General features: G+C 51.4%; 2 protein-coding genes across 12 annotated transcripts in view; both read right to left on the bottom strand.

Moving 5' to 3' along the window:
- The window catches only part of KMT2D (lysine methyltransferase 2D), a 40,550-nt gene extending 26,811 nt beyond the window's left edge, over window positions 1-13,739 (bottom strand). For 8 of the 9 annotated variants that reach the window (XM_037135968.2, XM_053662022.1, XM_053662024.1 and 5 more), the window contains exons 1-15: window positions 12,564-13,739; window positions 8,151-8,236; window positions 7,765-7,891; window positions 7,350-7,573; window positions 7,116-7,225; window positions 6,777-6,939; window positions 6,275-6,440; window positions 6,011-6,125; window positions 5,719-5,876; window positions 5,368-5,513; window positions 3,852-5,231; window positions 2,661-3,766; window positions 2,066-2,179; window positions 1,611-1,721; window positions 906-1,010 (exon numbers count right to left, since the gene is read on the bottom strand). In XM_037135968.2, coding sequence (XP_036991863.2) covers window positions 906-1,010; window positions 1,611-1,721; window positions 2,066-2,179; window positions 2,661-3,766; window positions 3,852-5,231; window positions 5,368-5,513; window positions 5,719-5,876; window positions 6,011-6,125; window positions 6,275-6,440; window positions 6,777-6,939; window positions 7,116-7,225; window positions 7,350-7,573; window positions 7,765-7,891; window positions 8,151-8,199 — 4,074 coding nt within the window. In that variant the 5' untranslated portion in view covers window positions 8,200-8,236; window positions 12,564-13,739. The remainder of the gene's footprint in view (window positions 1-905; window positions 1,011-1,610; window positions 1,722-2,065; window positions 2,180-2,660; window positions 3,767-3,851; window positions 5,232-5,367; window positions 5,514-5,718; window positions 5,877-6,010; window positions 6,126-6,274; window positions 6,441-6,776; window positions 6,940-7,115; window positions 7,226-7,349; window positions 7,574-7,764; window positions 7,892-8,150; window positions 8,237-12,563) is intronic. The other variant, XM_053662021.1, reaches the window with a different exon arrangement.
- Window positions 13,740-16,706: 2,967 nt separating this feature from the next.
- Window positions 16,707-19,850, bottom strand: RHEBL1 (RHEB like 1). 3 transcript variants are annotated; one of them, XM_037136044.2, is made up of 8 exons: window positions 19,634-19,850; window positions 18,969-19,040; window positions 18,552-18,619; window positions 18,194-18,276; window positions 18,048-18,104; window positions 17,798-17,845; window positions 17,371-17,452; window positions 16,707-17,204 (listed from the first exon to the last, which is right to left on the bottom strand). In XM_037136044.2, the coding sequence occupies exons 1-8, from the start codon at window positions 19,683-19,685 to the stop codon at window positions 17,115-17,117; spliced, it is 552 nt and encodes a 183-aa protein (XP_036991939.1). In that variant the 5' UTR covers window positions 19,686-19,850; the 3' UTR covers window positions 16,707-17,114. The 3 variants fall into 3 exon arrangements, with proteins under 3 accessions (XP_036991939.1, XP_036991933.1, XP_036991949.1); XM_037136038.2 differs by lacking the exon at window positions 16,707-17,204 and having other exon boundaries at window positions 17,235-17,452; XM_037136054.2 differs by lacking the exons at window positions 16,707-17,204; window positions 18,969-19,040 and having other exon boundaries at window positions 17,235-17,452.
- Between the last annotated feature and the right edge of the window lie 782 nt (window positions 19,851-20,632).

Raw genomic sequence — 20,632 nt, forward strand, 5'->3', positions numbered from 1 at the left:
AAAAGTAGGCTTATAGTTCTGAGTACATCAAACAATTTATTCTTGTATTATTTGATTATTGTACTGTTTTCCATACACACAACTCTAAACCTACTTTTGCTACACCCTCTAGTGACTCTAAACTTAGGCTCCCAGGGATCTCTGCCGTTCAGAGAACAGCCTCACCTGGTCACTCCCTCATTACGAGAACAGAATGACAATCTTTCACTAGTCAAGTCCCCGACAAGCTTGTGGATAGATTAGGTTGTATTTCCGCCCATTTTTCTTGAATATTTAAAACCTACTTCTGCTACAAGTTAGGGAATGTTAGCATTGGACAAGCTCTAAGTTAACATTAATGAAAACACCAAACCAACGGATCACGCTTGGGTAAAAAACACGGCCTTCTCTTTGTAGACCATTGCTTATGATTTCCATTTTACATTTTTTTAAAATTATTTATTTATTTATTTCTAGAGAGAGGGGAAGGGAAGGAGAAAGAGTGGGAGAGAAACATCAATGTGTGGTTGCCTCTCATGTGTCCCCCACTGGGGACCTGGCCCACAACCCAGGCATGTGCCCTGACTGGGAACCGAACCGGCGACCCTTTGCTTCACAGGCCTGTGGCTCAATTCACTGAGCTACACCAGCCAGGGCTCTCCATTTTACATTTTATCTCCAGACTCTATCATGTTTTCTACTAGTAAAGTTCTCACAGTTTGTATGGTAGACTGAGTTATACTGGCAAGTCATGGTCTACCACCCAGAAACTATAAAGACGACCACTATTTCCAAAGTGTTTTTCCCCAAGATGAGTCTGATGAATGACTTCCATTACCAATGGCCCCTTTTAAGTAGTGTGGGGCCTAGAATAAGAAATAAGTGGCCCCATCCCACAGCTTGGGTCTGTAGGACCGTGAACTCACCTTGCTGTTGACACAGTATGGGTGATAGCACTGTGAACACTGGGAACAGGCAAGGAGGTGGCCCTCAGCTCCCCGGCCAAAGCTACCACACACCACACACATGTCCTAGGAAAATATACAAAAACTCCAATGTCCATCTGGGTCTCCTCACCACACTCAGTCCTGACAACTGACTACAACTCAAATCTGAGGGAAGAAGTCAGGTGAACCAAAGGCCCTGGCTTCACACTGTGAGCCGTCGCAGGACCATGCCCCTTCCCAGCATGCATTGCTCATCTGATCAGGTAGTGTGAACTGAAACTGCCTGGTGTGGGTAAGTTAAGTAGTAAAAAGAAGAGCAGACGAGTAAAGACTGGTCAGGCTGAGAGAGTAACATGTGCCAGTGTTCTACCAGCTCTGAGATTATTCAGGTGAGCACACACACAAGCTCCCCAGACTATCACCTTCAATAGGGCAGAAACCATTCCTGCCTTTTCACTGCTAAATCTCTAGCTCCTAGCTCAGAGCCAAACTCGGAGACACTCAAGAAAAATTTGATGGATGAACAAATGAACAATGTGATTCTGATTCACTGTTTCCTCATTAGCTGGGTAGAGGAGAAGATCCTTGGTTTTCTGCATCTGCTTTACCCACCTAAACACATACACCCAGTGTCAGTCTGCCAGGTCTCAATAAGAACGAGACTATACTCGTCACATACGGTACCTGCATTAGGACAAACTTGTCTGTATTGGAGAAGAGAACCACGGTATTTTGCATGGTGTCGTCATCATCATCTTCTTCCTCTTTGCTGGGAGAGCTATCGATATCAGCAACCTTATAGGCAGAGAGTTGTGTAAAGTGAGGCAGCTAAATGTGCCTTAACTAAGCTGCTTTCCTCTTTGGTGTTGGGGGAAGGAGGTGTGAACCCCTGGCTAAATGAAGGCCAGGAGCCAGACTAAGGAGCAGAACACCCCAGCTCCCAAACTGGGCCTCAGCCTGACAGCAGAGATTTCAGAAAAGCCTGAGAGCCAAGTGGATAGGAGGAGCAGAGCCAGACAGGCCCTAGGCTAGCAGGCAGGCAGGTAGGTGAGCGTGCAGGGGACTGACAGGATTAAAGGCTGTTTAATCTTGAAGGGACCAGCTGAAGCATGTTTGGGGAATGGGAGGCCTCTCCTTACTACCAGAGTCTCAATGGAGGAAGTGGTTGATTTTAGCCGGGCCCGTCCTCTCCCACGTCCTCCATGTGCTCCTCCACGTGGCCGGCGTCTTCCTGGGAAACTACTGCTGCGACCCTGAATTAGGGAAGTGGATGATTACAGGGATAAGTAGAGGGCTAGTGTGTTAGTTTCACAGGCTTGGAGGGAAGAGAAGAGACTAATGGACAGAGCATGACAAGTAATAAAGGCCAGGAGTCCCAGGCAGGACAGAGGAAAAGCTAGCTCTCAGAAAGCAACAGGCAGGAAGTTCTTCTTCCCAGAAAAAGTGACCAAGTGGTACAATGACAAAAAACACTGGCATTAAAGACCTGATTTATCAGGTCTTTAGTCCCGATTCTAACACTGAGTAACCACGAAGCTGGGCAAGTCACTTCCCACTCTATGTATCAACAGTCTCCCTAATAAAGTAAGAGGATGGACTAAAGAATCTCCGAGAGTCTAGAATTCAATAAGCCAGATGGGAAGGTACTAGTGACACAGAACTGTACCTCTGACGTTAACATGAAGTCGACCACATGAAGTGACGTTAACATGAAGTGACAAAACAGCCCCTTACCTGTTTAATGCGGGAACGAGCTGGGGAGCTGCGCCGCCTCCCCTTGTCCCCCTCAGCTTTGCTTCCACCGACAGCTGTCCCAGTATCACACAACAGCGAATCATCAGTCTCTGGCAGAGAGTCAGTACAGAGCCGAAGGGAGCCTTCATCTCGAGCTGGACTAACATCTGTAGATACCCCCAACTCCATAGATAAGGAGCCACCCCCCTCTGGGTCAGGAGAGCCCAGCATGGGCTCTGAACCAGGGAAACTGGCACTGGCATCGCCCTGGCTCAGATTGGAGATTTCATTAACGATGTCAGATTTGATGAGAGTGGGTGGGGTAGGGGCTACTGGTGCACGTGGCTCCTCTTGCTCTTCACAGGGTGAGCCCTGCCCTGTCTGCTTGCATTCTGGGCCATAGACCTCCATAGGGGTCACAGGAGCCAGCTCCTCGGGGTCCAGGAGCACAGGGGAACCCTTAAGTTCACTAGCCAAACTGCCAGGGGTCTGCCCAGCCTCTGGCTGGGAATCAGGAGTGTCAGTCCCATCTAGAGGGGCTGTGTCTTCCCCCAGGCCAGAGAAGTCATCCAGGGCTGGGGCAGGGCTGGGTGCAGGGCAGGAAAGGTTCTCCATGGGGGAGGGGAGAGGACTAGTAGGGCTGGGCTCCAAGGCTGGGCACTCAGGTTCAGAGACTTTCTCAGTCTCCATCTCAGGTGGCTCCGCATCCTCTGAGACCTCCACTGCCTTCTCCATGGGACTCAGTGGGGAGGGAATGGACAATGGCAGAGCAGGAGGCGAGCACTGGGAAGGGGAGTTCTGGGGAGGCAGGGAATGCTGGAGGAGTGGAGAACACTGAGAGGGAAGGGGCTCCATCAGGATGGGAGAAGCCAGCCCCATTGGGGAGCCTGGTGACGGGGGAAGGATCATAGGGGGCACAGGCTCAGGGTCAGTGCAGTTAGCTTCTGGTGGAGGGCTAATGGGTGTCTCTAGGATGGGGGCAGCCAATGGCGACTCAGGGTCACTGTCCCCTTTGGCACCAAAGGGGTACTCTAACCCCCCCAAAGGAGAGAGGGCCGGTGGGGCCACAGCTGTGATGATGGGTGAGAGTGGAGGAGGAAGAGGATCTGGAAAGAGAAAAAGGGAGGCTCTTAGCTGTGCCATAAAAAATTAAGACTGCCCCAGAATAAGAGGATACTAACATCCCCTTACCTGGTGGCATCAGCTGAGGTGACAAGGATGGCTCCCCAGATGGGGACAACGGCAGCTCCTCGGGCAGAAGGGACAGAGGTGGTTCCCCAGGCTCAGACAGGGCCGGCTCTCCAAGCAAGGGGGATAAGGGTGGTTCCCCAGCTGGGAGGAACAAGGGCAATTCCTCACGTGCAGAGCACAGGCCGGGCTCCTCAAGGGGCTCTTCAGGTTGAGGGGACAGGTGTGGTTCCTCAGGCTGGTGGGACACGTGGAGCTCCTCAGGCTGGGGGTTCAGGCATGATTCCTCAGGCACCAGAGATGGCTGTGGCTCCTCACACATGGGAGACAGATGTGGTTCCTCAGGCCGGGGGGACAGGTGCAGCTCCTCAGGTGCAGGGGACAGGTGTAGCTCCTCAGGCCGGGGGGACAGAAGCTGTTCTTCTAGTGTAGGAGACAGGCACGGCTCCCCAGGCCGGGGGGACCCGCTAGGCTCCTCAGGCAGTGGTGACAGGGGGGACTCCTCCAGTGGTATAGACACAAGCAAGTCCTCCGGTGGCGGGGAAGCAGGTGAGTCTTCAGGTGGTGGGGATGTGGGTGAATCCTCGGGTGGTGGGGACAGGCGTGAAGCCTCGGGTGGAGGGGATCTGGGAGACTCCTCAGGTGGTGGGGACAGGGGAGACTCCTCAGGCGGTGGGGACAGGCGTGACAACTCAGGCAAGAGGGACAGGTGTGACACCTCAGGTGGGGGGGACATAGGTGAGTCTTCAGGCGGTGGGGACATGGGCGAGTCCTCAGGTGGTGGGGAAAGGCGTGATGCCTCAGGTGGAGGGGAAAGGCGAGATGCCTCAGGTGGAGGGGAGAGGGGAGACTCCTCTGGTGGAGGGGACAGAGGTGATTCTTCAAATGGTGGGAACAGACGCGATGCCTCAGGTGGTGGAGACATGGGTGACTCTTCAGGTGGAGGGGACATGGGTGACTCCTCAGGTGGTGGAGACAGGCGAGATGCTTCAGGTGGTGGTGAAGTGGGCAATTCCTCGGGTGGGGGTGACAGGGGAGACTCCTCAAATGGTGGGGACAGGGGTGATGCTTCAGGTGGTGGGGACAGGGGTGTCTCAAGTGGAGGAGATGGGGGTGACTCCTCTGGTGGAGAAAAGGGCGACTCCTCCAGTGGAGAAAAAGGTGATGATGATTCAGGAGGGGGAGACAGAGGAGACTCCTCAGGCGGTGGAGAGAGGGGTGATTCCTCGGGTGGCGGGGACAGACGCGATGCCTCAGGCGGTGGTGATGTGGGTGATTCCTCAGGTGGTGGGGACAGGGGTGACTCCTCCGGTGGGGGCAGCAGTGGCATCTCCTCATTTAGGGGGGCCTCCAACTGGGGCTCAAGTTGGGCCCCTGCTTTCCCTGCAGACATAACATACTATGCTCCTACCTAGCTCAACTCCACTCCACAGAAAGTATAGGGTCTGGGGCAGAGCAGATACTGTCTCTTGCCACAGAACACAAGGGGAACTTTCAGGAACCCTCAAACCCTACTCACCTAGTGGTTTGGCTTCACATTGCGGGGGCCCCGGTTCCTTGGGTTGCATAGAGGTCACGTGCCCACCCTTTGGCTGCCCTTGGCATGCAACGTGCAGAGCATCGGGCTCATCAGAGGGGGGATCGCCAGGCTCTGGGGGTGAGAATCTGCAGAGGGTACAGGGGAGCAGGCACCGTGGCTCTCATTAGCTATCAACTCCTAGAGAGTGCACTGGGACTAGGCATGAATGCTATGGACTGTACTGCCCACCTTAGGGCTCCCCTCTCAAAGGCAGCCTGCTTTAACATGGCCCCTGACAATCTCAGCACTTTTGATCCCACAGCCCAATCTCTTCTGGTCCACACTACTTACCTGCAACAGACAGCAGGATGCTGGTCAGCAACAGAACTGATAGGCTGTCCTCCCTGGGCTTTGTGACAACGGTAACACAGTGAGTAGTTCTCAAACCACTCAGAGTTAGGACTCAGCTCTGCTGAGCCTGTCCCACAGGCCCGGCATACCCGGCATGCCTAAAAGAGGGGAGAAGGCAAAACAGGCATCGGTTAGTCAGCAGATACTGGAGGGCAGTGTGGGACTTGTCACAACAGGGAAGCTCCAGATGTTGTGGAAGATAGAAGAGTAAGGCAGAGTCAAGGACCCTCACCTTACACTTCCAAGAGTGAGCAGGCAGTTCCTCCATAGGTGGTTTTAGGCAGAAGGTATGGTATCCTTTGTCACATGTCTCGCAGACCAACATCTTAGAGTCATTCCCAGGTTTCCTGCAGAGACAGGACATATATGCTCCTACCTAGCTCAACTCTACTCCACAGAAAGTATAGGGTCTGGGGCAGAGCAGACCTCCCTGCTCTTGTTTTTAATCCTAAACTGTGCTTTGTCCAAGGCTTCCCTCCTGCCCTCCCATTCTTACCTGCAGGCTTGGCACACTTTGCATTCAGGGCATTGCCAGCCAGCACGCTTGCGGGCAGTCAGGGCAGTGTCCAGGCAAGCCCCATGATAGTGATGCCCACAGCTGGTACAGAAGAACAGGTCACACAATTCCCCTGGCCCCTCACATACTGCACAACGAGCTTCCTCTGCAGTCAGAAGGGACAGAGAACACAGGTCAGCTACAGATTCCCTGTAGGACTCAGCACAGTGCTGTCTACTTAACAGGCATTCCATGGACTAAAATGAACAAATAAATAGTTACTAAGTGTCTGCCTAATATATGCTAGGCATTGTTCTAGGCACTGCAGACACCATGCTAACAAGACAGGCAAAGCCCCTGCACTCTCAAAGTTCACATCTATTTTAGTGAGGCCGACGGATAGTACAAAATTACAGACTTCGACGAGTGCTCTGCAGAGTATAAAACCCCAGGCACACTTGGCCCCTCATCTGCCCAACGTCCAAAGGGCAGGGCTTCTCACCCAGATGTGCGGCACCCTCGCTGTGCTCCGGGCATAGCAGCTGCAGTGTTTTCATGGATAAGAAAGAACCGCTGGCAGTCGCACAGGGGAAGTGGTAAAGCCGTGGACATCCAGGCGAGCGGCAAGGGATGGAGGCACCAAGCCTGGTGCAGTGGGAGCAGCGCTGCCAGATTGGAGACAAAGCCTCAGTGCCAGCCAGCTCACCCCAGAGCAACAGGTCAGCCACTAGGTCTGCCTCTGTATGCCCACTATCCTTCTCATTCTACCCTGACTCTTGGAACCCCACCAGCCCTGCCCACCCTGCCCTTTGCCTATGCAACCCCCTGGCCCCAGCCCCACCTGTGAGATCCCTGAGAAGATGGCCTTGTCCACACCACATAGTTCTGGGCCCTCCTGCCCCCATACGCCAGCCGACCATGCAGCACACCAATGGTGAGCCCAGCAGGACCCTGTATCAGTGAAAAAAAGGCAAACAGAAAGAATTAATTAAAAGGTAATCACTGGCTCTGGACCACCTATCCCCTACCCTCTTTCCTGCCGAGATCAGTTACCACCCCACTTCCCCTCACTTACCTCCAGGTTCTCCTAGGTGGGCAGGTGTCATGCCTTCAGGAAAACCAATCTGTGATAGGTCCTCACTGGGCAGTGCTGCCTCATTGGGCCCTGGGTTCCCCCCAGGGGACACCACTGGACACCGGGGCCAGTCAAATGGCAACTCAAAGCGCCGCAGCTCTCGCTGCCCATGCAGACTGGGCTCCCCGCAGTTACAGAGAGCACAACGCCGCACTGGACCCCCGCTGTGAACACACAAGTGTCAGCACCATGCCAGATCCCTGACAACCCCACAGGCACCCCTGACGACCCCATGATTTAACACACCTGTGCTTCCCACACACTAAATGTTCCTAAATATTCCTTCTTGCAAGTCCCAGACTCTCAAAGCAAATACTCACATGCCCTTATATCCTCTTTTCCCCAAACTAGTTACCTGCAATCCTGGGGAGGCTCCTGAAGCCTGGGACCCCCAGGCCTGGGCACAGAGACCTCCACCACATGTGGGCTGGGAAGGTCTGGCTCAGTGGCGCCTGACTCCTCAGAGGCTGCAAGTCCATCAGCTGAATGAACAAACAGAGAAGCACTGATCAGCCGTCATCCACTATTTAATACTAGCCCACTCATCAGACCCATGAGATTATCTAAAACCCTTGGTAGATCACAGTGATGGCGTTTTGACTTTTGTCCCCCCAAACAAAGTCCTTCAATTACCTGTCTATTAGACAGACTCAGCTCCTGTGCTTGTGCCAGGACAAGAAATCTCAGGTTGCCTGAGATCAGCAGAAAGCTGCCAGCAAAGCCAGAATTTGCCCTACTCACCTGCCGGTTCTGAATCTTTGTCCTCACCAGGCGGCTTCTGGCTGTCCATCCCTCTCTCCGACTGGGCAGGGCCCTCTCGGGGAGACCTGTCAGAACCAAAAAATGTATCCATGTGCCTAGTAAGTCTCTCCACTAAACACTTTCCCAGAACCCTAGGTGAAAAGCAGCTAATGGTATCTAGACCCTACAGAAATTCAAACAAAGCCATACATACAAACTCCAGAACTAAAGACAAAAAAAGTCCTTCCTAACCTTTATCTTATTGCCTACTTCCTCCCCTGATAAACACAGACCCTCTTCTCTAACTCACGATTTTCAGAGGATCCCCTCCCTTCCCCCACTTCCCTACTCCCATCTAAGGGTTCCCAGGGCAACAGCATCCAACTAGAACATCCAGTGTACATCTAGTAGCACCCTTTGCCTCACGTCTGAGTCCTGGGCTTCTGATGGGCCCTATCCCTGTCCTTTTTCCTCAGGTCTCAGGTCAGTTACCATCCTAGAGGTCTATCAGTGCCAAGCCACACGTAACCATAACCCAGGAAGTCTGAGTACAGCTGAAATCCCTCTCCCAGAGATGGAGTCTGGGGTCGTGGAGGATGTAGAACACATTATTAAAACTGAAGCCCATGTATGGATGGATCTTCCCAACCTCCACTGTTTCTAGCCATGATATCCCAATCGCAACATGAGAAACTCCCCAATGTCTACCCATGCCTATCCAAATCCAGCTCAGGCCCAACTCCCTGGCCACTGCAGTGACTGAACTCAGGATCTCACCCAGCCTGAAGTCCTCAGGTCATCACCCTTAGCAACACCAACTGCCCTTCCTCCTCAGATATCCCTAGTAGTTAACAGAAGTGGGCCTTAAGAGTTACTGAGCATGTGTATTCAGGCCTGAAGCTTGGCATGCTGGGAGATGTAGTCTTAGGAAACACACTGCCACTTGGAGGAGTTCTAAACAGGGCAGGACACAGCCCAGCAGAAGAGCTTCCTTCCTCTTCCGTCAAACAGGGTTTCCACACGAACTATGGGGGTGGGGGGGGGTAACGGTCTCCTCTTCTAAAATATGCCTGCCTATACTAGAGCCAAATGTAACACACTAAAGTAATACCTAAGATGGTTGAGATGCACACCTTTGGGCATATTTTCCTAAACCCCAGAGGCAACTAAGCCAGTCCAAAAAAGAGAGAAGTAAAGAATAAGAAAAATTAGATGGGAGAAATAGACAGAAAACTGTACTTGAAAAGTAACTAAATAAAATTTTTTAAAAAAGAATAAGAAAAATTATAGAGGTGAGGAAGAGGAAAGGGATCCTATAGCAGGGAAAGGAATGGGTGTCAGCAGCTCTTAGCGGGAAAGGTAGGGGCTTAAGCAAAGAAAGTACAGAGTTCCCAGAGAAGAGGAGGTGGGGGAAATGTCTAAAACAGAAATCTGAGTAAGATCTGAGAAGTTTATCTCTCACCTTTTCCACTCCTTTTGTTTAACTGGAGGGACCACTCACAAACCTGAGCAAAGACAAGCCCCTTTTCTCAAACCAGCTACCAAATAACCCTGACAGCCACTTGGGGTTGAGTGACTGGGGCAGATGAGACAGGGGGAGCCCTCGCAGGTGCCCAGGATCAATAAATCAATTACTTAAGAACCACAATATTAGTCCTCCTTCCCTGAACTAACATTCCATTTTCAGAGATTGGTAATGAGCCTCTTGTGACATGCCATGGGAAAGGAAATTTTATTTTACTCCCCCAACACACACACACACACACACACACACACACACACACACACACACATTATCAGAATCTACTAGATTAGGGAAGTGACGTATCACTTGACACCTGTTACCTCCATTCCCAGATCACCTCTTTCCAAAACCTACCACACAATTATACCTAAAAGGAAGCAGGGTGGTCATCTGGCTGGCCCACAGAAAAGTTGCTCTGGAACTTCAAAGGGCCTTAGAAGCCACCTATGGGAAGCAGGAGCTGGAGGTCAGGGCACCAGCCAGGGCCCTCTTCCTATTCAGTCATTCAAGGTTTGACCACACCCAGAAGGCTTCAAAGTTTTCCAAATGTGTGCATCTTACTGTATACCCCCAAAGATCCTTCACCTGCTCTGCTCTCAAAGTTGAGGCCAAAGAAGTCACAAACAGAACGAAATAAAAAGCAACAGTGATAATACAGTGGGTAGTAGGAGGACTGCCTCACACAAGGCTAGAGGGACAAATTCCTCTGCCCTTCCCTGAGCACAGCCCTCTCAAACTGGTAAGCTCAAGGAGATAGAGACACCACCATTATCTAGCCCCGGGAGACAGAGTACCAACATCCTTCAAAGTTGGAAGCTCACTCATGGAGCCATGGAAGATGAGAGATTAAGAAGTGAAAAGAATGCCCTCCAAGCTGTACCAAAAAAAGAATCTAGGGGCACCTCCAAGAAGCCTGAGCCTCATTTCCTTACCCCTGCGGTCTAGCATTGCACCCCAGTGCTGAGTCTCAGCTGTCAGGCCCCTGAACAGATCTAAACAAATAAAGACCACAGGTTCCCTGTCCCATCATTCACAGCCAGACCCCCACACACACACACACCAAGGGTTCCCGCCTCCCCCCCCCCCCCAGCTCTAAACTGGGCTAATGCCTGGCCAGGCTTCCTCTGGGGAACTAGAGATCCCCAAGTACAGATCTAGGGAGTAAAACTGTGCTGCCTCCCCTTAATCCTAGGCCTAAGAAGCCCAAAACAGCAAGGAAGAAGGCAGGGTAGCACACTCTCCTCCATGCCTCTATGCCAGACCAAAAGCTTTAACTCCATTTTCCCAGCCACAGGGGAAATGGAGGCTTGGAGAGGTGAAAGGCTGAAGGAGGCTCTTGAGTGAACAGCTCTTCTGTAGGACTCAGGACTTCCTGGTTCCCAACCTGAGAATCAAACCACACCTCTCCCCACCCCATTTTGGGCTGGCCCTCCAGGAAGAATCCAAATGGCAACATACTGGCCCTGTAGACCCTCTGGACTGTGCCCGATCATCCTGGGGTAAGCAACAACTAACAATGAGAGGCTCCTCCTAAGGAAGTTCTGTGGGGACAGACAACAGAAGGGGACCTTCATAAGAGGCAGAAGAGGAGAGCATGGGTGACAGCTAGCCACACTCTACCACCCCTGTGCCACTTGGCACCTCGAGGTTACTACTCAGAAATCTTTCAAGGGCAAAGCCCCTATTTTCTCCTTTCCAAGACCAGGCTCAAAGAGATCTAGCTCATGTATGTATGTTGCAGGGGGTGGAATGAGGGAGCAAAACACACCAGCCAAATCCCTGCTGGGCACCATGACAGCTGTAAGAGGGGCTGTCCCAGCCCAGGGCCCAGAGGAATGAGGTTCATGCTGCACCCTTCGTACATTCACATGCACACCCCTTCTCCCCAATACCTCCAGCCAGGGCTGGAAACACTAGCTCCTGCAGAAACAGCTCTGATCAGGTTGTTTCTCCTCCAAAGAGGTACCAGCTACCCTATTCTGTAGGGTTAAGACAGGATGAGAGGACCAGTTAACATTCCCTGATCAGAAAGGGTTGGAGAGGTCAGGAGGGGCCTGCAGGATTGGCCAAGGACTTATGGGCAACTTGCTTACCACACCAGGCCTAGAAAAAGTGGGAAACAAAAGCCATTTTTTGCAGCCCACATTCACAGGGAGCAAATCTCAACTGCCTCCTCTATAATCCCCTAGAGATTACGTCCATCCCGAGAGAAGGGGAGGCAAAGCAGGCTGAAACAGCACTAGGCCTTGCTGCGGTCACTTTGCCAGGCAGGGGTAGTTTGAAGTTGAACACCAAGGCTAGAACTGTCCCCAGCCACCCCCTTAATCACATTACATAGTTTTCACATCTTCCCTACCCACAGTGAAATAAAGCCTAGTGAGGGATCGAGGGTTCCTTGAGTCTCCCTGAGACAGCTCTGGGGGTGCCCTCATGGGCAAGAACCACCTTAAAGTTCAACCTGACAGTAAGTCTGACCTGGCAGTAGCACCCTACCCACCCTCCCAAGTTGTTCTGTTCCCAAGGCCCACAAGGAACCCTGACGGAGAAGCGGCTGACGGGGATTGGTGCTGGCATCAGGGCCTGGGTCCTACTTTAGTAGAGCTCCCCTCAACACAAAAATAAACAGGCAGAGAGGCAATCTGGCCAGGTTCCCAAACTCCCGTGGTTCCCTGAACCCCCAGTCTTTAAAAAGGCACACCCCAAGACAGCAGGCCTCAGTTCTGCCCCAGCCACTGGCTCATGTTCCCTTGACAGACCCTGCCAAAAGAACCCTCCTCAACCTGGCACCCTTTTCTCCAACCTAAAGGCGAGCTGTGGCCAAGATAGTCCATCTGGCTATGCCCCCAGTCCAATCCTTTCTGGGCCTTGGCCGGGCGGACTTCACTCACCTCTTCACAGGGCGATCCAGAAATCCTCATCCGAGAACATGGCCAGAGCCCGGGCCGCTCCCCGACCTCCAACAGCCAGAGCGATCACAGCCGCCCCCCGCACGGGGGGGCTTAGAGGGGCCAAGAACGGTAAATCCAGGTCGGAGTGGCCACCCTCCCCTCCAAAAAAAAAGCAAGAAGCCAAAGAGAGGTTCTATGCTTCAGGTTCCAGCAGTTTAGGTTTCCATGGACAGCCCGAAGGCAGCGAATCCCGAGCGGACACAAAGAGAGCACCGGTGGCTTTGATCTTGGGCGAGCAGGCTCCGCATCCGCGTCGTCGGGCGGCCTCTCAGTCCTAGGGCCGAGCCGCCCGCGCCGGGCTCGGGCGGAACGTCGAGGCTCTCCAGATGGAACGTCGAGGCACCTCCCCAGAAGCCCGGAAGGAATGCCGCGCTGCCCCGCGCCGGGCCCGGATGGAACGTGAGACCCTCGCAGGAGCGCCGAGCCCCTCTCCCCGCCCGGGCCGGCGCCCCGGGGCCGCGCGAGCTACGGCGACGCGGAGACGGCGGGGCCGCAGGGCTGAACCTGACACACACCCAGAGCCGAGTTCCTCGACCCCGAGCGCTCGCCCTCGCGGCTTCGAGCCCCCCACCTTCTGCTCCCCCCGGGGAAGGGAGGAGGGTAGGTGGGCGAGGAAGAGGAAGGGGCGGGCGGTGCGAGCCCTCTGCCCGCTCTCCTCCGGCCGCTCCAGGCCCTGCGTTCGCCTCCCTTCCCCTTTGGCCTCCGGAGCTGCCCCGCCCCCGGCTTGGCCGGCTCTGATCGGCGGCACCCCCTCGACCCCCGGCTGGTTGTGATCGCGGGGGGCCTAGAGGTGCATGGCCCAACCCCAGCTCCCGGCGCCGGGGGGTCAGGAAACTGAGCGGAAAGTGGGGAACGAGGCAGCCATTTGCAACCGGAGAGGAAAGTAGTGCAGCGCGGCGCCGCTCCGCCTCCCCCCCCCCTCCGCCTCCTGTTCGGCCGGTAGGGTGGTTCCTGCGAAGGGGCTATTTCCTGGCCCGAGATCGCGGCAGCGGTCGTGGAGATTCAGGAAACCTCCAGTGCGAGGCCCGGCGGGGACCTTTTGCCTCGGGAACCCCACTCGAGAAGGGGAGAAAGAAGAAGGCTGGCCCTATTTTGTGTTGGAGCGGAGCGGCGGAGGGATACTGCCCTCTCGGAGGAAAGGCTGTGACTCTGCAGTTCTACGCACACGCTGCGGGATCCCTCCGCTACGTGTTAACCCCGACGGCGCCGGGACGGTGATGGGCAGACACGTGGGAATGAAGCCCCCCTCCCCTTCTACCCAGTCCTGGAACTGCCTCTTTCAATGCTCGGTTCAGGAAACTAGGACTTCAGCCACTTTGTAATTTTGTTCCCTTGGAGTTATAAGTCCCTGAAACTGCAACTGCCCCCTTGACTTGACCAGGGGCAATCTTTCCCGGTAGGGGGGATGGAAGAAGAGCCAGGAGATTGGCCGCTGCTCTGCATCCTGGGAACTGGAGTCCGCAAATGGAGAAAGTGAGGCACGGCGTCTGGGGCTGCAAAGGGTGGGTTCTTGCCACGTTCGGGCCCCGAAGAAAAGCGGAACGAGTCGTTGCTTCGGACTTTCAAACCCCCTCATGAAGGAAAAGGACTGTCAGTAACTGGCCCCCAAATTACCACATACACAGCCCCGATCAAAACATAAATGTTTTCCTTCTTTTCCAGGGTGCCCCCACCCGCAGTCTTTATCTTCCTATCTTCAGGGCCTGTGTCCTCTATTTTGGTAAATGGGCTCGACCTTGGAGTCTGGCTGCTACCTGGCTGAAGTACTATTACTCTTGACAAGATCCCAAACACTGCTTGCAAACTCCTTCACCACCACCCCCCTCCCGCCCATGCGTCTGGATGAGGAATGGAATGCCTTTTCCGTCTTAGCTCTACCCAAGGGATGGTCAGGAGACTAATTAACTATGTGCTAGGTACTTTATATACTCTTAGTTATTCCTCACCCTCGTTATGCATTAAGTGGAATTATGCCTGTATTATTACACGTAAGATTTGAGGCTAAAATTGGTAACAGTTGTCCAATGAACCACATCTAGTGAGAAGTAGAGCCATGATTCAACCAATCGCTGTCTTTTTTTTCTAGAATATGTGTGTGTGTAAACACACACTTTTTTTTTTTTTTTTAGGGAAGATGTGGAGAAAGGCAGGCAAATCAGGTGCAGGGCCAGATGTGTGGGAAAGGGTTTAGAGAGCTATGGAAAAAAATTTCTGCAATGATGGCATTGCACTATAGCTATAATATCTAATATGCACAGTAGCTACCATATCTAACTTCACCACATGCAGTTATTGAGCACTTTGAAATGCAGATGATGCAACTGAGGAACTTTTTATTTAATTTTAATACTGAGTTAAACTTAAATAGCCATGTGTGACTTGTGGCTTCCATATTGGACAGTGCAGGAGCTCTAAATCCCTACTGGCCAGAGTCATTGGAGGGGTTAAAACTAGACATGTTCTGTGCTAGCCATGCACTGACATCATGTGCTGTTCAAGGACCATTCAGGTCTATTTCAGCAAAAAAATTCCAGCAGTGATCCCAAACCTGCCCCAGCTATAGTGAAATTAATAATTCAAGAGGCAGTGGTTGGAAAATGGAAGGTCCCTTCCTACTATCTGCACCCAAAGGCAGGGAGGCAGGCTCTCACCAGAAAGACCTCCAATAACACAATAGCTATTTCTTAAGTGTTTATTATGTATGAGAAACTGATAAACATTCCATATATCACCCCAGTTTAATTCTCACCTCAACCTTATGTAGTTTTAACTATACTTCATATATGAGAATCTGAGGCTCAAAGAGGTTAGGTGACTGCACAAGATTCCACAGCGAAGTGGAAGAGTAACCCAACCATTCACCACTATACTGTTATTAGGCTTTGAGATTGCTTGATACACTTCTAGAAAAAATCAGGCATTTGTAAGTCTATTATCAAGCCTCATGGAAATGGCAGCAGAAGGGTGGGTACCTGTCATGAGTAGTCTGGGTGAGATGTGCAAAAAGACTTAATTTAATGTAAGGAGAAAGGGTGATAACAACCCTAAAGAGATTCATAAGCCACTAAGGTTGCTCTTTGCAGTATGCTTCTTCCAGTAGCCCTTATTTCTCTTTAGAGTTTGGATCAGAGATACAAAAGCAGTTGGCAGGACTTTTGAAAACTGGCATGACAAACTATTATACCCAACTGTAAGCCCAACTAGCTTGGAACTAGGCACTAGCAAGGTCAGAGCTAAAAATCACACCTAGGTTTTGTCCATCCTCCCCAACTAATACCTTAGTCTATCCAGTAGCCAGAAGCCTATGCCCTCCTCCCTGTGAAGGATACCATTTAAGTAACTTCTCAGCAGGCATTGGTCAATTAGGCCCTAGGACCAGATGGGAAGTGGGGGAGGGGCACTGAAACTAGAGGTATGTAGAACCAAACCTTCCTATCTGAAATATATCCATCCTCCTAATTAAGGGCAGAAGCTATAGCCTTGACACCTAAAAAAGGGAGCAGAACTTCAAAGGTGTAGAAGGTATCAAAAGGTCACCAAAGGTATAAAAATAATCTATTTTAATGAAAGGCACAGTGGACATGGGGAGACAGGGGATTAATACACACCAAAGGCATTATTTTTTACTTAACTCTCTTATAAAGACAAAAATCTTCACAACAGTTTAGTCACACTCCTCAATTCTTACAATATTAGGAATGAGGGGCTTTCTTCCTCTTCCCCAAATCCTACCCTCTCTGAGTTCCAGCAAATGCCAAGGCCCAGGAAAGAAGCTAGGTCAGCATGTGGCAGCTGGCCACTAGAGGGTGGTGTTTCTGTAGTAAACGGCTCTTGAGAGCCTATGAACTTGGATGGGAGTGGCAGCCAACAGGTACCTGTATAGGGAGAACCCAGTAGAAACCAAAGGCTGGGAAAGGCAAGTAGTAAGTTTTAGGGCGATGATTCTGAATGAGTAAGGAATTGGAATGAAGTAGTTGGAAAGAAATTAGCCCTGACTCCCCACCAAAGATCATAGTCATCAATACTTGAAAAAGGAGATAGTGGCCCTGAGCTCTTCCCATACACAGAGAAGTCAACAACAAAAAGATTTTTCAGTTTATTTGCATATATACATCCTCACCCCAGGGAGCCAGCTCCACTTCTGGAGTCCCCAGCTCCCTTCACCCAGACAATATCCAAAACCTACATAGGAGACTGGGTCCTGAATAAACAATATCCAGGACTCACATCGCAACCCTGCAGGTTACAAGAATTCATTTAGCAAAAACAGAGGCCAGTGCCCATGAGACATTCTTGCCCCTTTTGTAAACATTGACAACCAGGCCACTGGAGCCTGGAGAAAGTGTGCAAACATGAGGGTACCATACTGTGTTCCCAGAGGACCAGGGACACAGCTGGCAACCATACCCGTGAAGTCCTGAGAACCTGCCCCCATTGGAGCCTGGCAAATGCCAGGGGAAGAATGCCGGCAGCTATGCCATGCCTGAGGGCTCACATGAGACTGCAGCGGCGCTCTTGCCCATAGGAATTTTCCACACGGGCAATCTCCTGGATGACTTTGGTGAAGATGCCTTGAGTCAACTGTGTGGGATAGAGGTTTGGGGCAAAAAAGTCAGTGAGTTCACTGCCAATAATACCATCCAATTCTGAAGTGAATACCCCATTCTTCCACCATCCCCAACACCAAGCAATTCCATAAGGAAAATACTGCCAACCCCACCATATCCCTAATCTTCAGGCCCAGCACCTGACTTTCTCGAGCAGATGACTCCATAAATGATGCACCCCAGGACTCTGCCAGCCTCTTCCCTTCGATTGCCTGCACCTCCCTAGAACCAAATTTGGGATATGAAGATGGAGGACCGTAATCTCCTCATGTTCTCTGCAAAATCTTTATAGATTCTGGACTTCTTCTGACCCATCCCACTTCCAAGGTTTAAATGGAGGGTTGGGGAAGGAGAAAATATAAGTAAAACAAAGAAGCCTGGAACTGAGGCTTGAAATATGAAATTATAACTTTTGCAACAGAACGGTTATCTTGTTTTAACTTTCAAGTTAGAAACAAAAAGCAATAAAATGACTTGTGCAAGTCAGTGGCAGAGCCAGGACTGGAGCATGCCTGATTTCTTGTTTAGCTTATTTTCCTTTGCCTTGAGCTGCAAAGATTTCCATACCTGTCTGGAGAGAGATCTGCCTTGTTTCCCACTAGCACCACTGGCAGCCTGTGAGAAAACAGCAGTTACTACAGGATCCCTTCCAACTGCCCATGGACTCCAACATTCTTCACATCAGGGCTGGACAACTCCCCAGCAAACCAGACAAGATCTACATCCCAGCCTCCTCCCTAACTAAAACCAATAGTTCTCTTTGTTAGCTCCATGCAGTAGTGTCCACACTATGTATCTATGCACTAGGCCCACTTACCGGGTTTTCCCGTGGCCTTCATGTAGTTTTTGGTACAGACTCTCAATGACTTGGAAGCTTTAAACACAAGAAATAGAGCTATAACTTTATTCTGGGACAACCCTCAGATCCTCGCAAGTCCCCCACTTGCAACCTTGGTCACTTACCTATGCAGAGAGGTGACAGAATACACAAGCACATAACCATGGACCCCAATGATGAATGAATAGGGAAGAATGCTGTACTCATCCTGACAAGAAATAGAAACACCAATATCTAGATCCATAACACTAAGATGTCAAAGGTTGGTGGGTTGCATCCTGGGTACCCTCCCTGGGGTACTCCCGATTCCAGTCACTTTTATTCAACAAGTATTTATGGAGTAGCTCCAATGAGTGCTACATACTACTAGATGCTAAAATGCTTTCCTTTTAATACTACTTTACAGATGAGACACAGGGGCTACCAGATTTCATCTCCCAGGACTGAACTGTCACATTTAGATACCCTAACCCAAACTAGTACCTGCCCTGCTGTGTCCACCAGGTGTAGGTGAAACTCATCTTTTCCAAGAGTCACTATCTTGCTGTAAGCTGAAAAGAAAAGAAAATGTGACTGTGAGTGCCTTGTAAGGTTAGTGATGCGTGCCCTGATACATTCTTAACCCTGGGGGAGAGACATAGATGGACCAGGTCCAGGGAGCTCTCCAGGAAACTGGAGAGACAATGTTAAGGTTCTTATTGTCTACATCTACACCATCCTGGACTCAGTATCTTGCATAATCCACACTCCAGCTCCACTCATAGAATAGGATTGCTAGAGAAGAGATTAGATTTAATATCTATTTAAATCATTCATTGGCACCAGGAAAATCCCACGTTATGGAGGTGTGTGGGACACCCAAGCCCTCCCTGGCCCATCCCTAGGGAGAAGTCCACTCACTATTCTCCACTGTAGGATCATAGCCTTCCAAGAACTCGCCCTCCACAAATTGATGTGCCAAAGATGTCTTCCCTGTGGGAAGCAGTGGTAGTTGTATCTAAATCAGCTATCCACATTCGCACTCTGTCCTTTTTGGGCTGTGACCCCGGAGTAAAGGGGACCCCAAATTAGTACCCTAGGTTGTGAACGCCCCATGCTATGCTTTCTCTTAATCCACCCTCACCCTCTTTCAGCCCTGGGTCTCTGCCCCTTGGCTACCGAATGCATTCAGTAGCCCCGCAGGAAGCCTTTCCCCACCCACCTCAGAAAAGATCCGAGATTCCCTAGGACCAAGTCTGCTCCACACCCGGACACCAGCGACTTGCCCAACACAGACCGCGCCCTGTCATCAAACGCTGACCCCACCCCTACCGCCCAGAGTAACACTGGAAACCACTCCGGTGTTCCGGCAACCAAGTCCACATTAACTCGTACATGTTCCGCTTCCTGCAGCCCTCCACACACTACACCACCCCAGGCTTTCCTCCAACATCCTTTCAATCCTCATTCTACATCTCCATTCTAACGATGCCACCATTCCTCCCGGGTCGTGTTCCCGAGACAGCGCGCCTCCTCTGGCCACAAAGCGGTGGTGCCTCCATGCTCTCCCCAGGGCGGGGACTCACCTACAGAGCGGTACCCGAGGATGACCACCTTCCTATAGCGGACTAGCGGCATGGCAGAAGCCGGCCCCGAAGGGCTTGCAGAACTGCGAGCTGACAAAGCCCTAAGAAGAGGAGGCCACAGTGTAGACAGGTGCAGCAGCCGGCACAAAAAAGCGCTCTCCCCAAGCTGCCAGGGTAAGCTAGAAAGAAACCAAAACAAGCGCCGCGCCCGCAGCCCGCCACGTGATCACAACACAGCAAGACTAAAGCAAGGGAGCGGCGCTCTAGAAGAACTACAGTGCCGCGCTGCTCTGGGCTCCACCCCCCAGGCCGCTTGCCATTGGTCTATTGGAAAGGATAAGGGTGGGGCCACCAGCCGGAGGAGAGGATGGGCTTCACGTGTAGCGGGAGAACTAGAAGCTGCGCCTGCGCAGACTGGAGCCGGTTCATTCATAAAGAAACAGAAAGGAACCCGGGGTCCTAGAGGTGTTTGTGCATTTGCAACCCAGCAGAAGTGGCTGCAGAGAATCGTTGATAGAAAATACCCATTGTGGTTGGCCTGGACTTTCTGGTCAAAAGATTTTAGGCCTCCCTTTTGCAAGGTCTCTGGGGTCCTTGGATAGGAAAAAAAAAAAAAGGCCAAAGTTCTGATATATTCCCAACGCTTTCCCCAGCCGTCAGCCACAGATGTTTACTGCCATGTTTCCACAGTCCTCCGGGATCTAACATAACTTCGGAACTTCAATTATTATTCTTGGGCAAATTGTTAGAATTCGTGGCCAGGGCGTCTGAGGTTTTGTTGTCAACATCATCATCAACACATTTGTTCATTCAACAAATAGTTACAAAGTGTATGCTTCATGTTCTGGGTGTTGCTCTACTTTTGAAAATAAAGTGATGTACATGAGAAACAAGGTCTCTGAATTCAGGAAACTTAAAACCGATTTGAGAAGAGACAAACATAAACAAGGAAACACTAGGTAGTATTAGGTGCAAAAGGCGGCATAATAAGAAATGACC

The sequence above is a fragment of the Artibeus jamaicensis genome, unplaced genomic scaffold (assembly GCF_021234435.1).
Source record: "Artibeus jamaicensis isolate MK-2021 breed Jamaican fruit bat unplaced genomic scaffold, CSHL_Jam_final contig_233, whole genome shotgun sequence".
In the NCBI taxonomy this organism is placed as follows: Eukaryota; Metazoa; Chordata; class Mammalia; order Chiroptera; family Phyllostomidae; genus Artibeus; species Artibeus jamaicensis.

Excerpts from the sequence above, each read along its gene's own strand:
- RHEBL1 (XM_037136038.2), bottom strand. The coding sequence starts at position 19,685 with ATGCCGCTAGTCCGCTATAGGAAGGTGGTCATCCTCGGGTACCGCTCT. Across the intron at positions 19,041-19,633 it reads CCTCGGGTACCGCTCTGTAG|GGAAGACATCTTTGGCACAT; the intron begins GTGAGTCCCCGC and ends TGCTTCCCACAG. Across the intron at positions 18,105-18,193 it reads TCTGTCACCTCTCTGCATAG|CTTCCAAGTCATTGAGAGTC; the intron begins GTAAGTGACCAA and ends TTGTGTTTAAAG.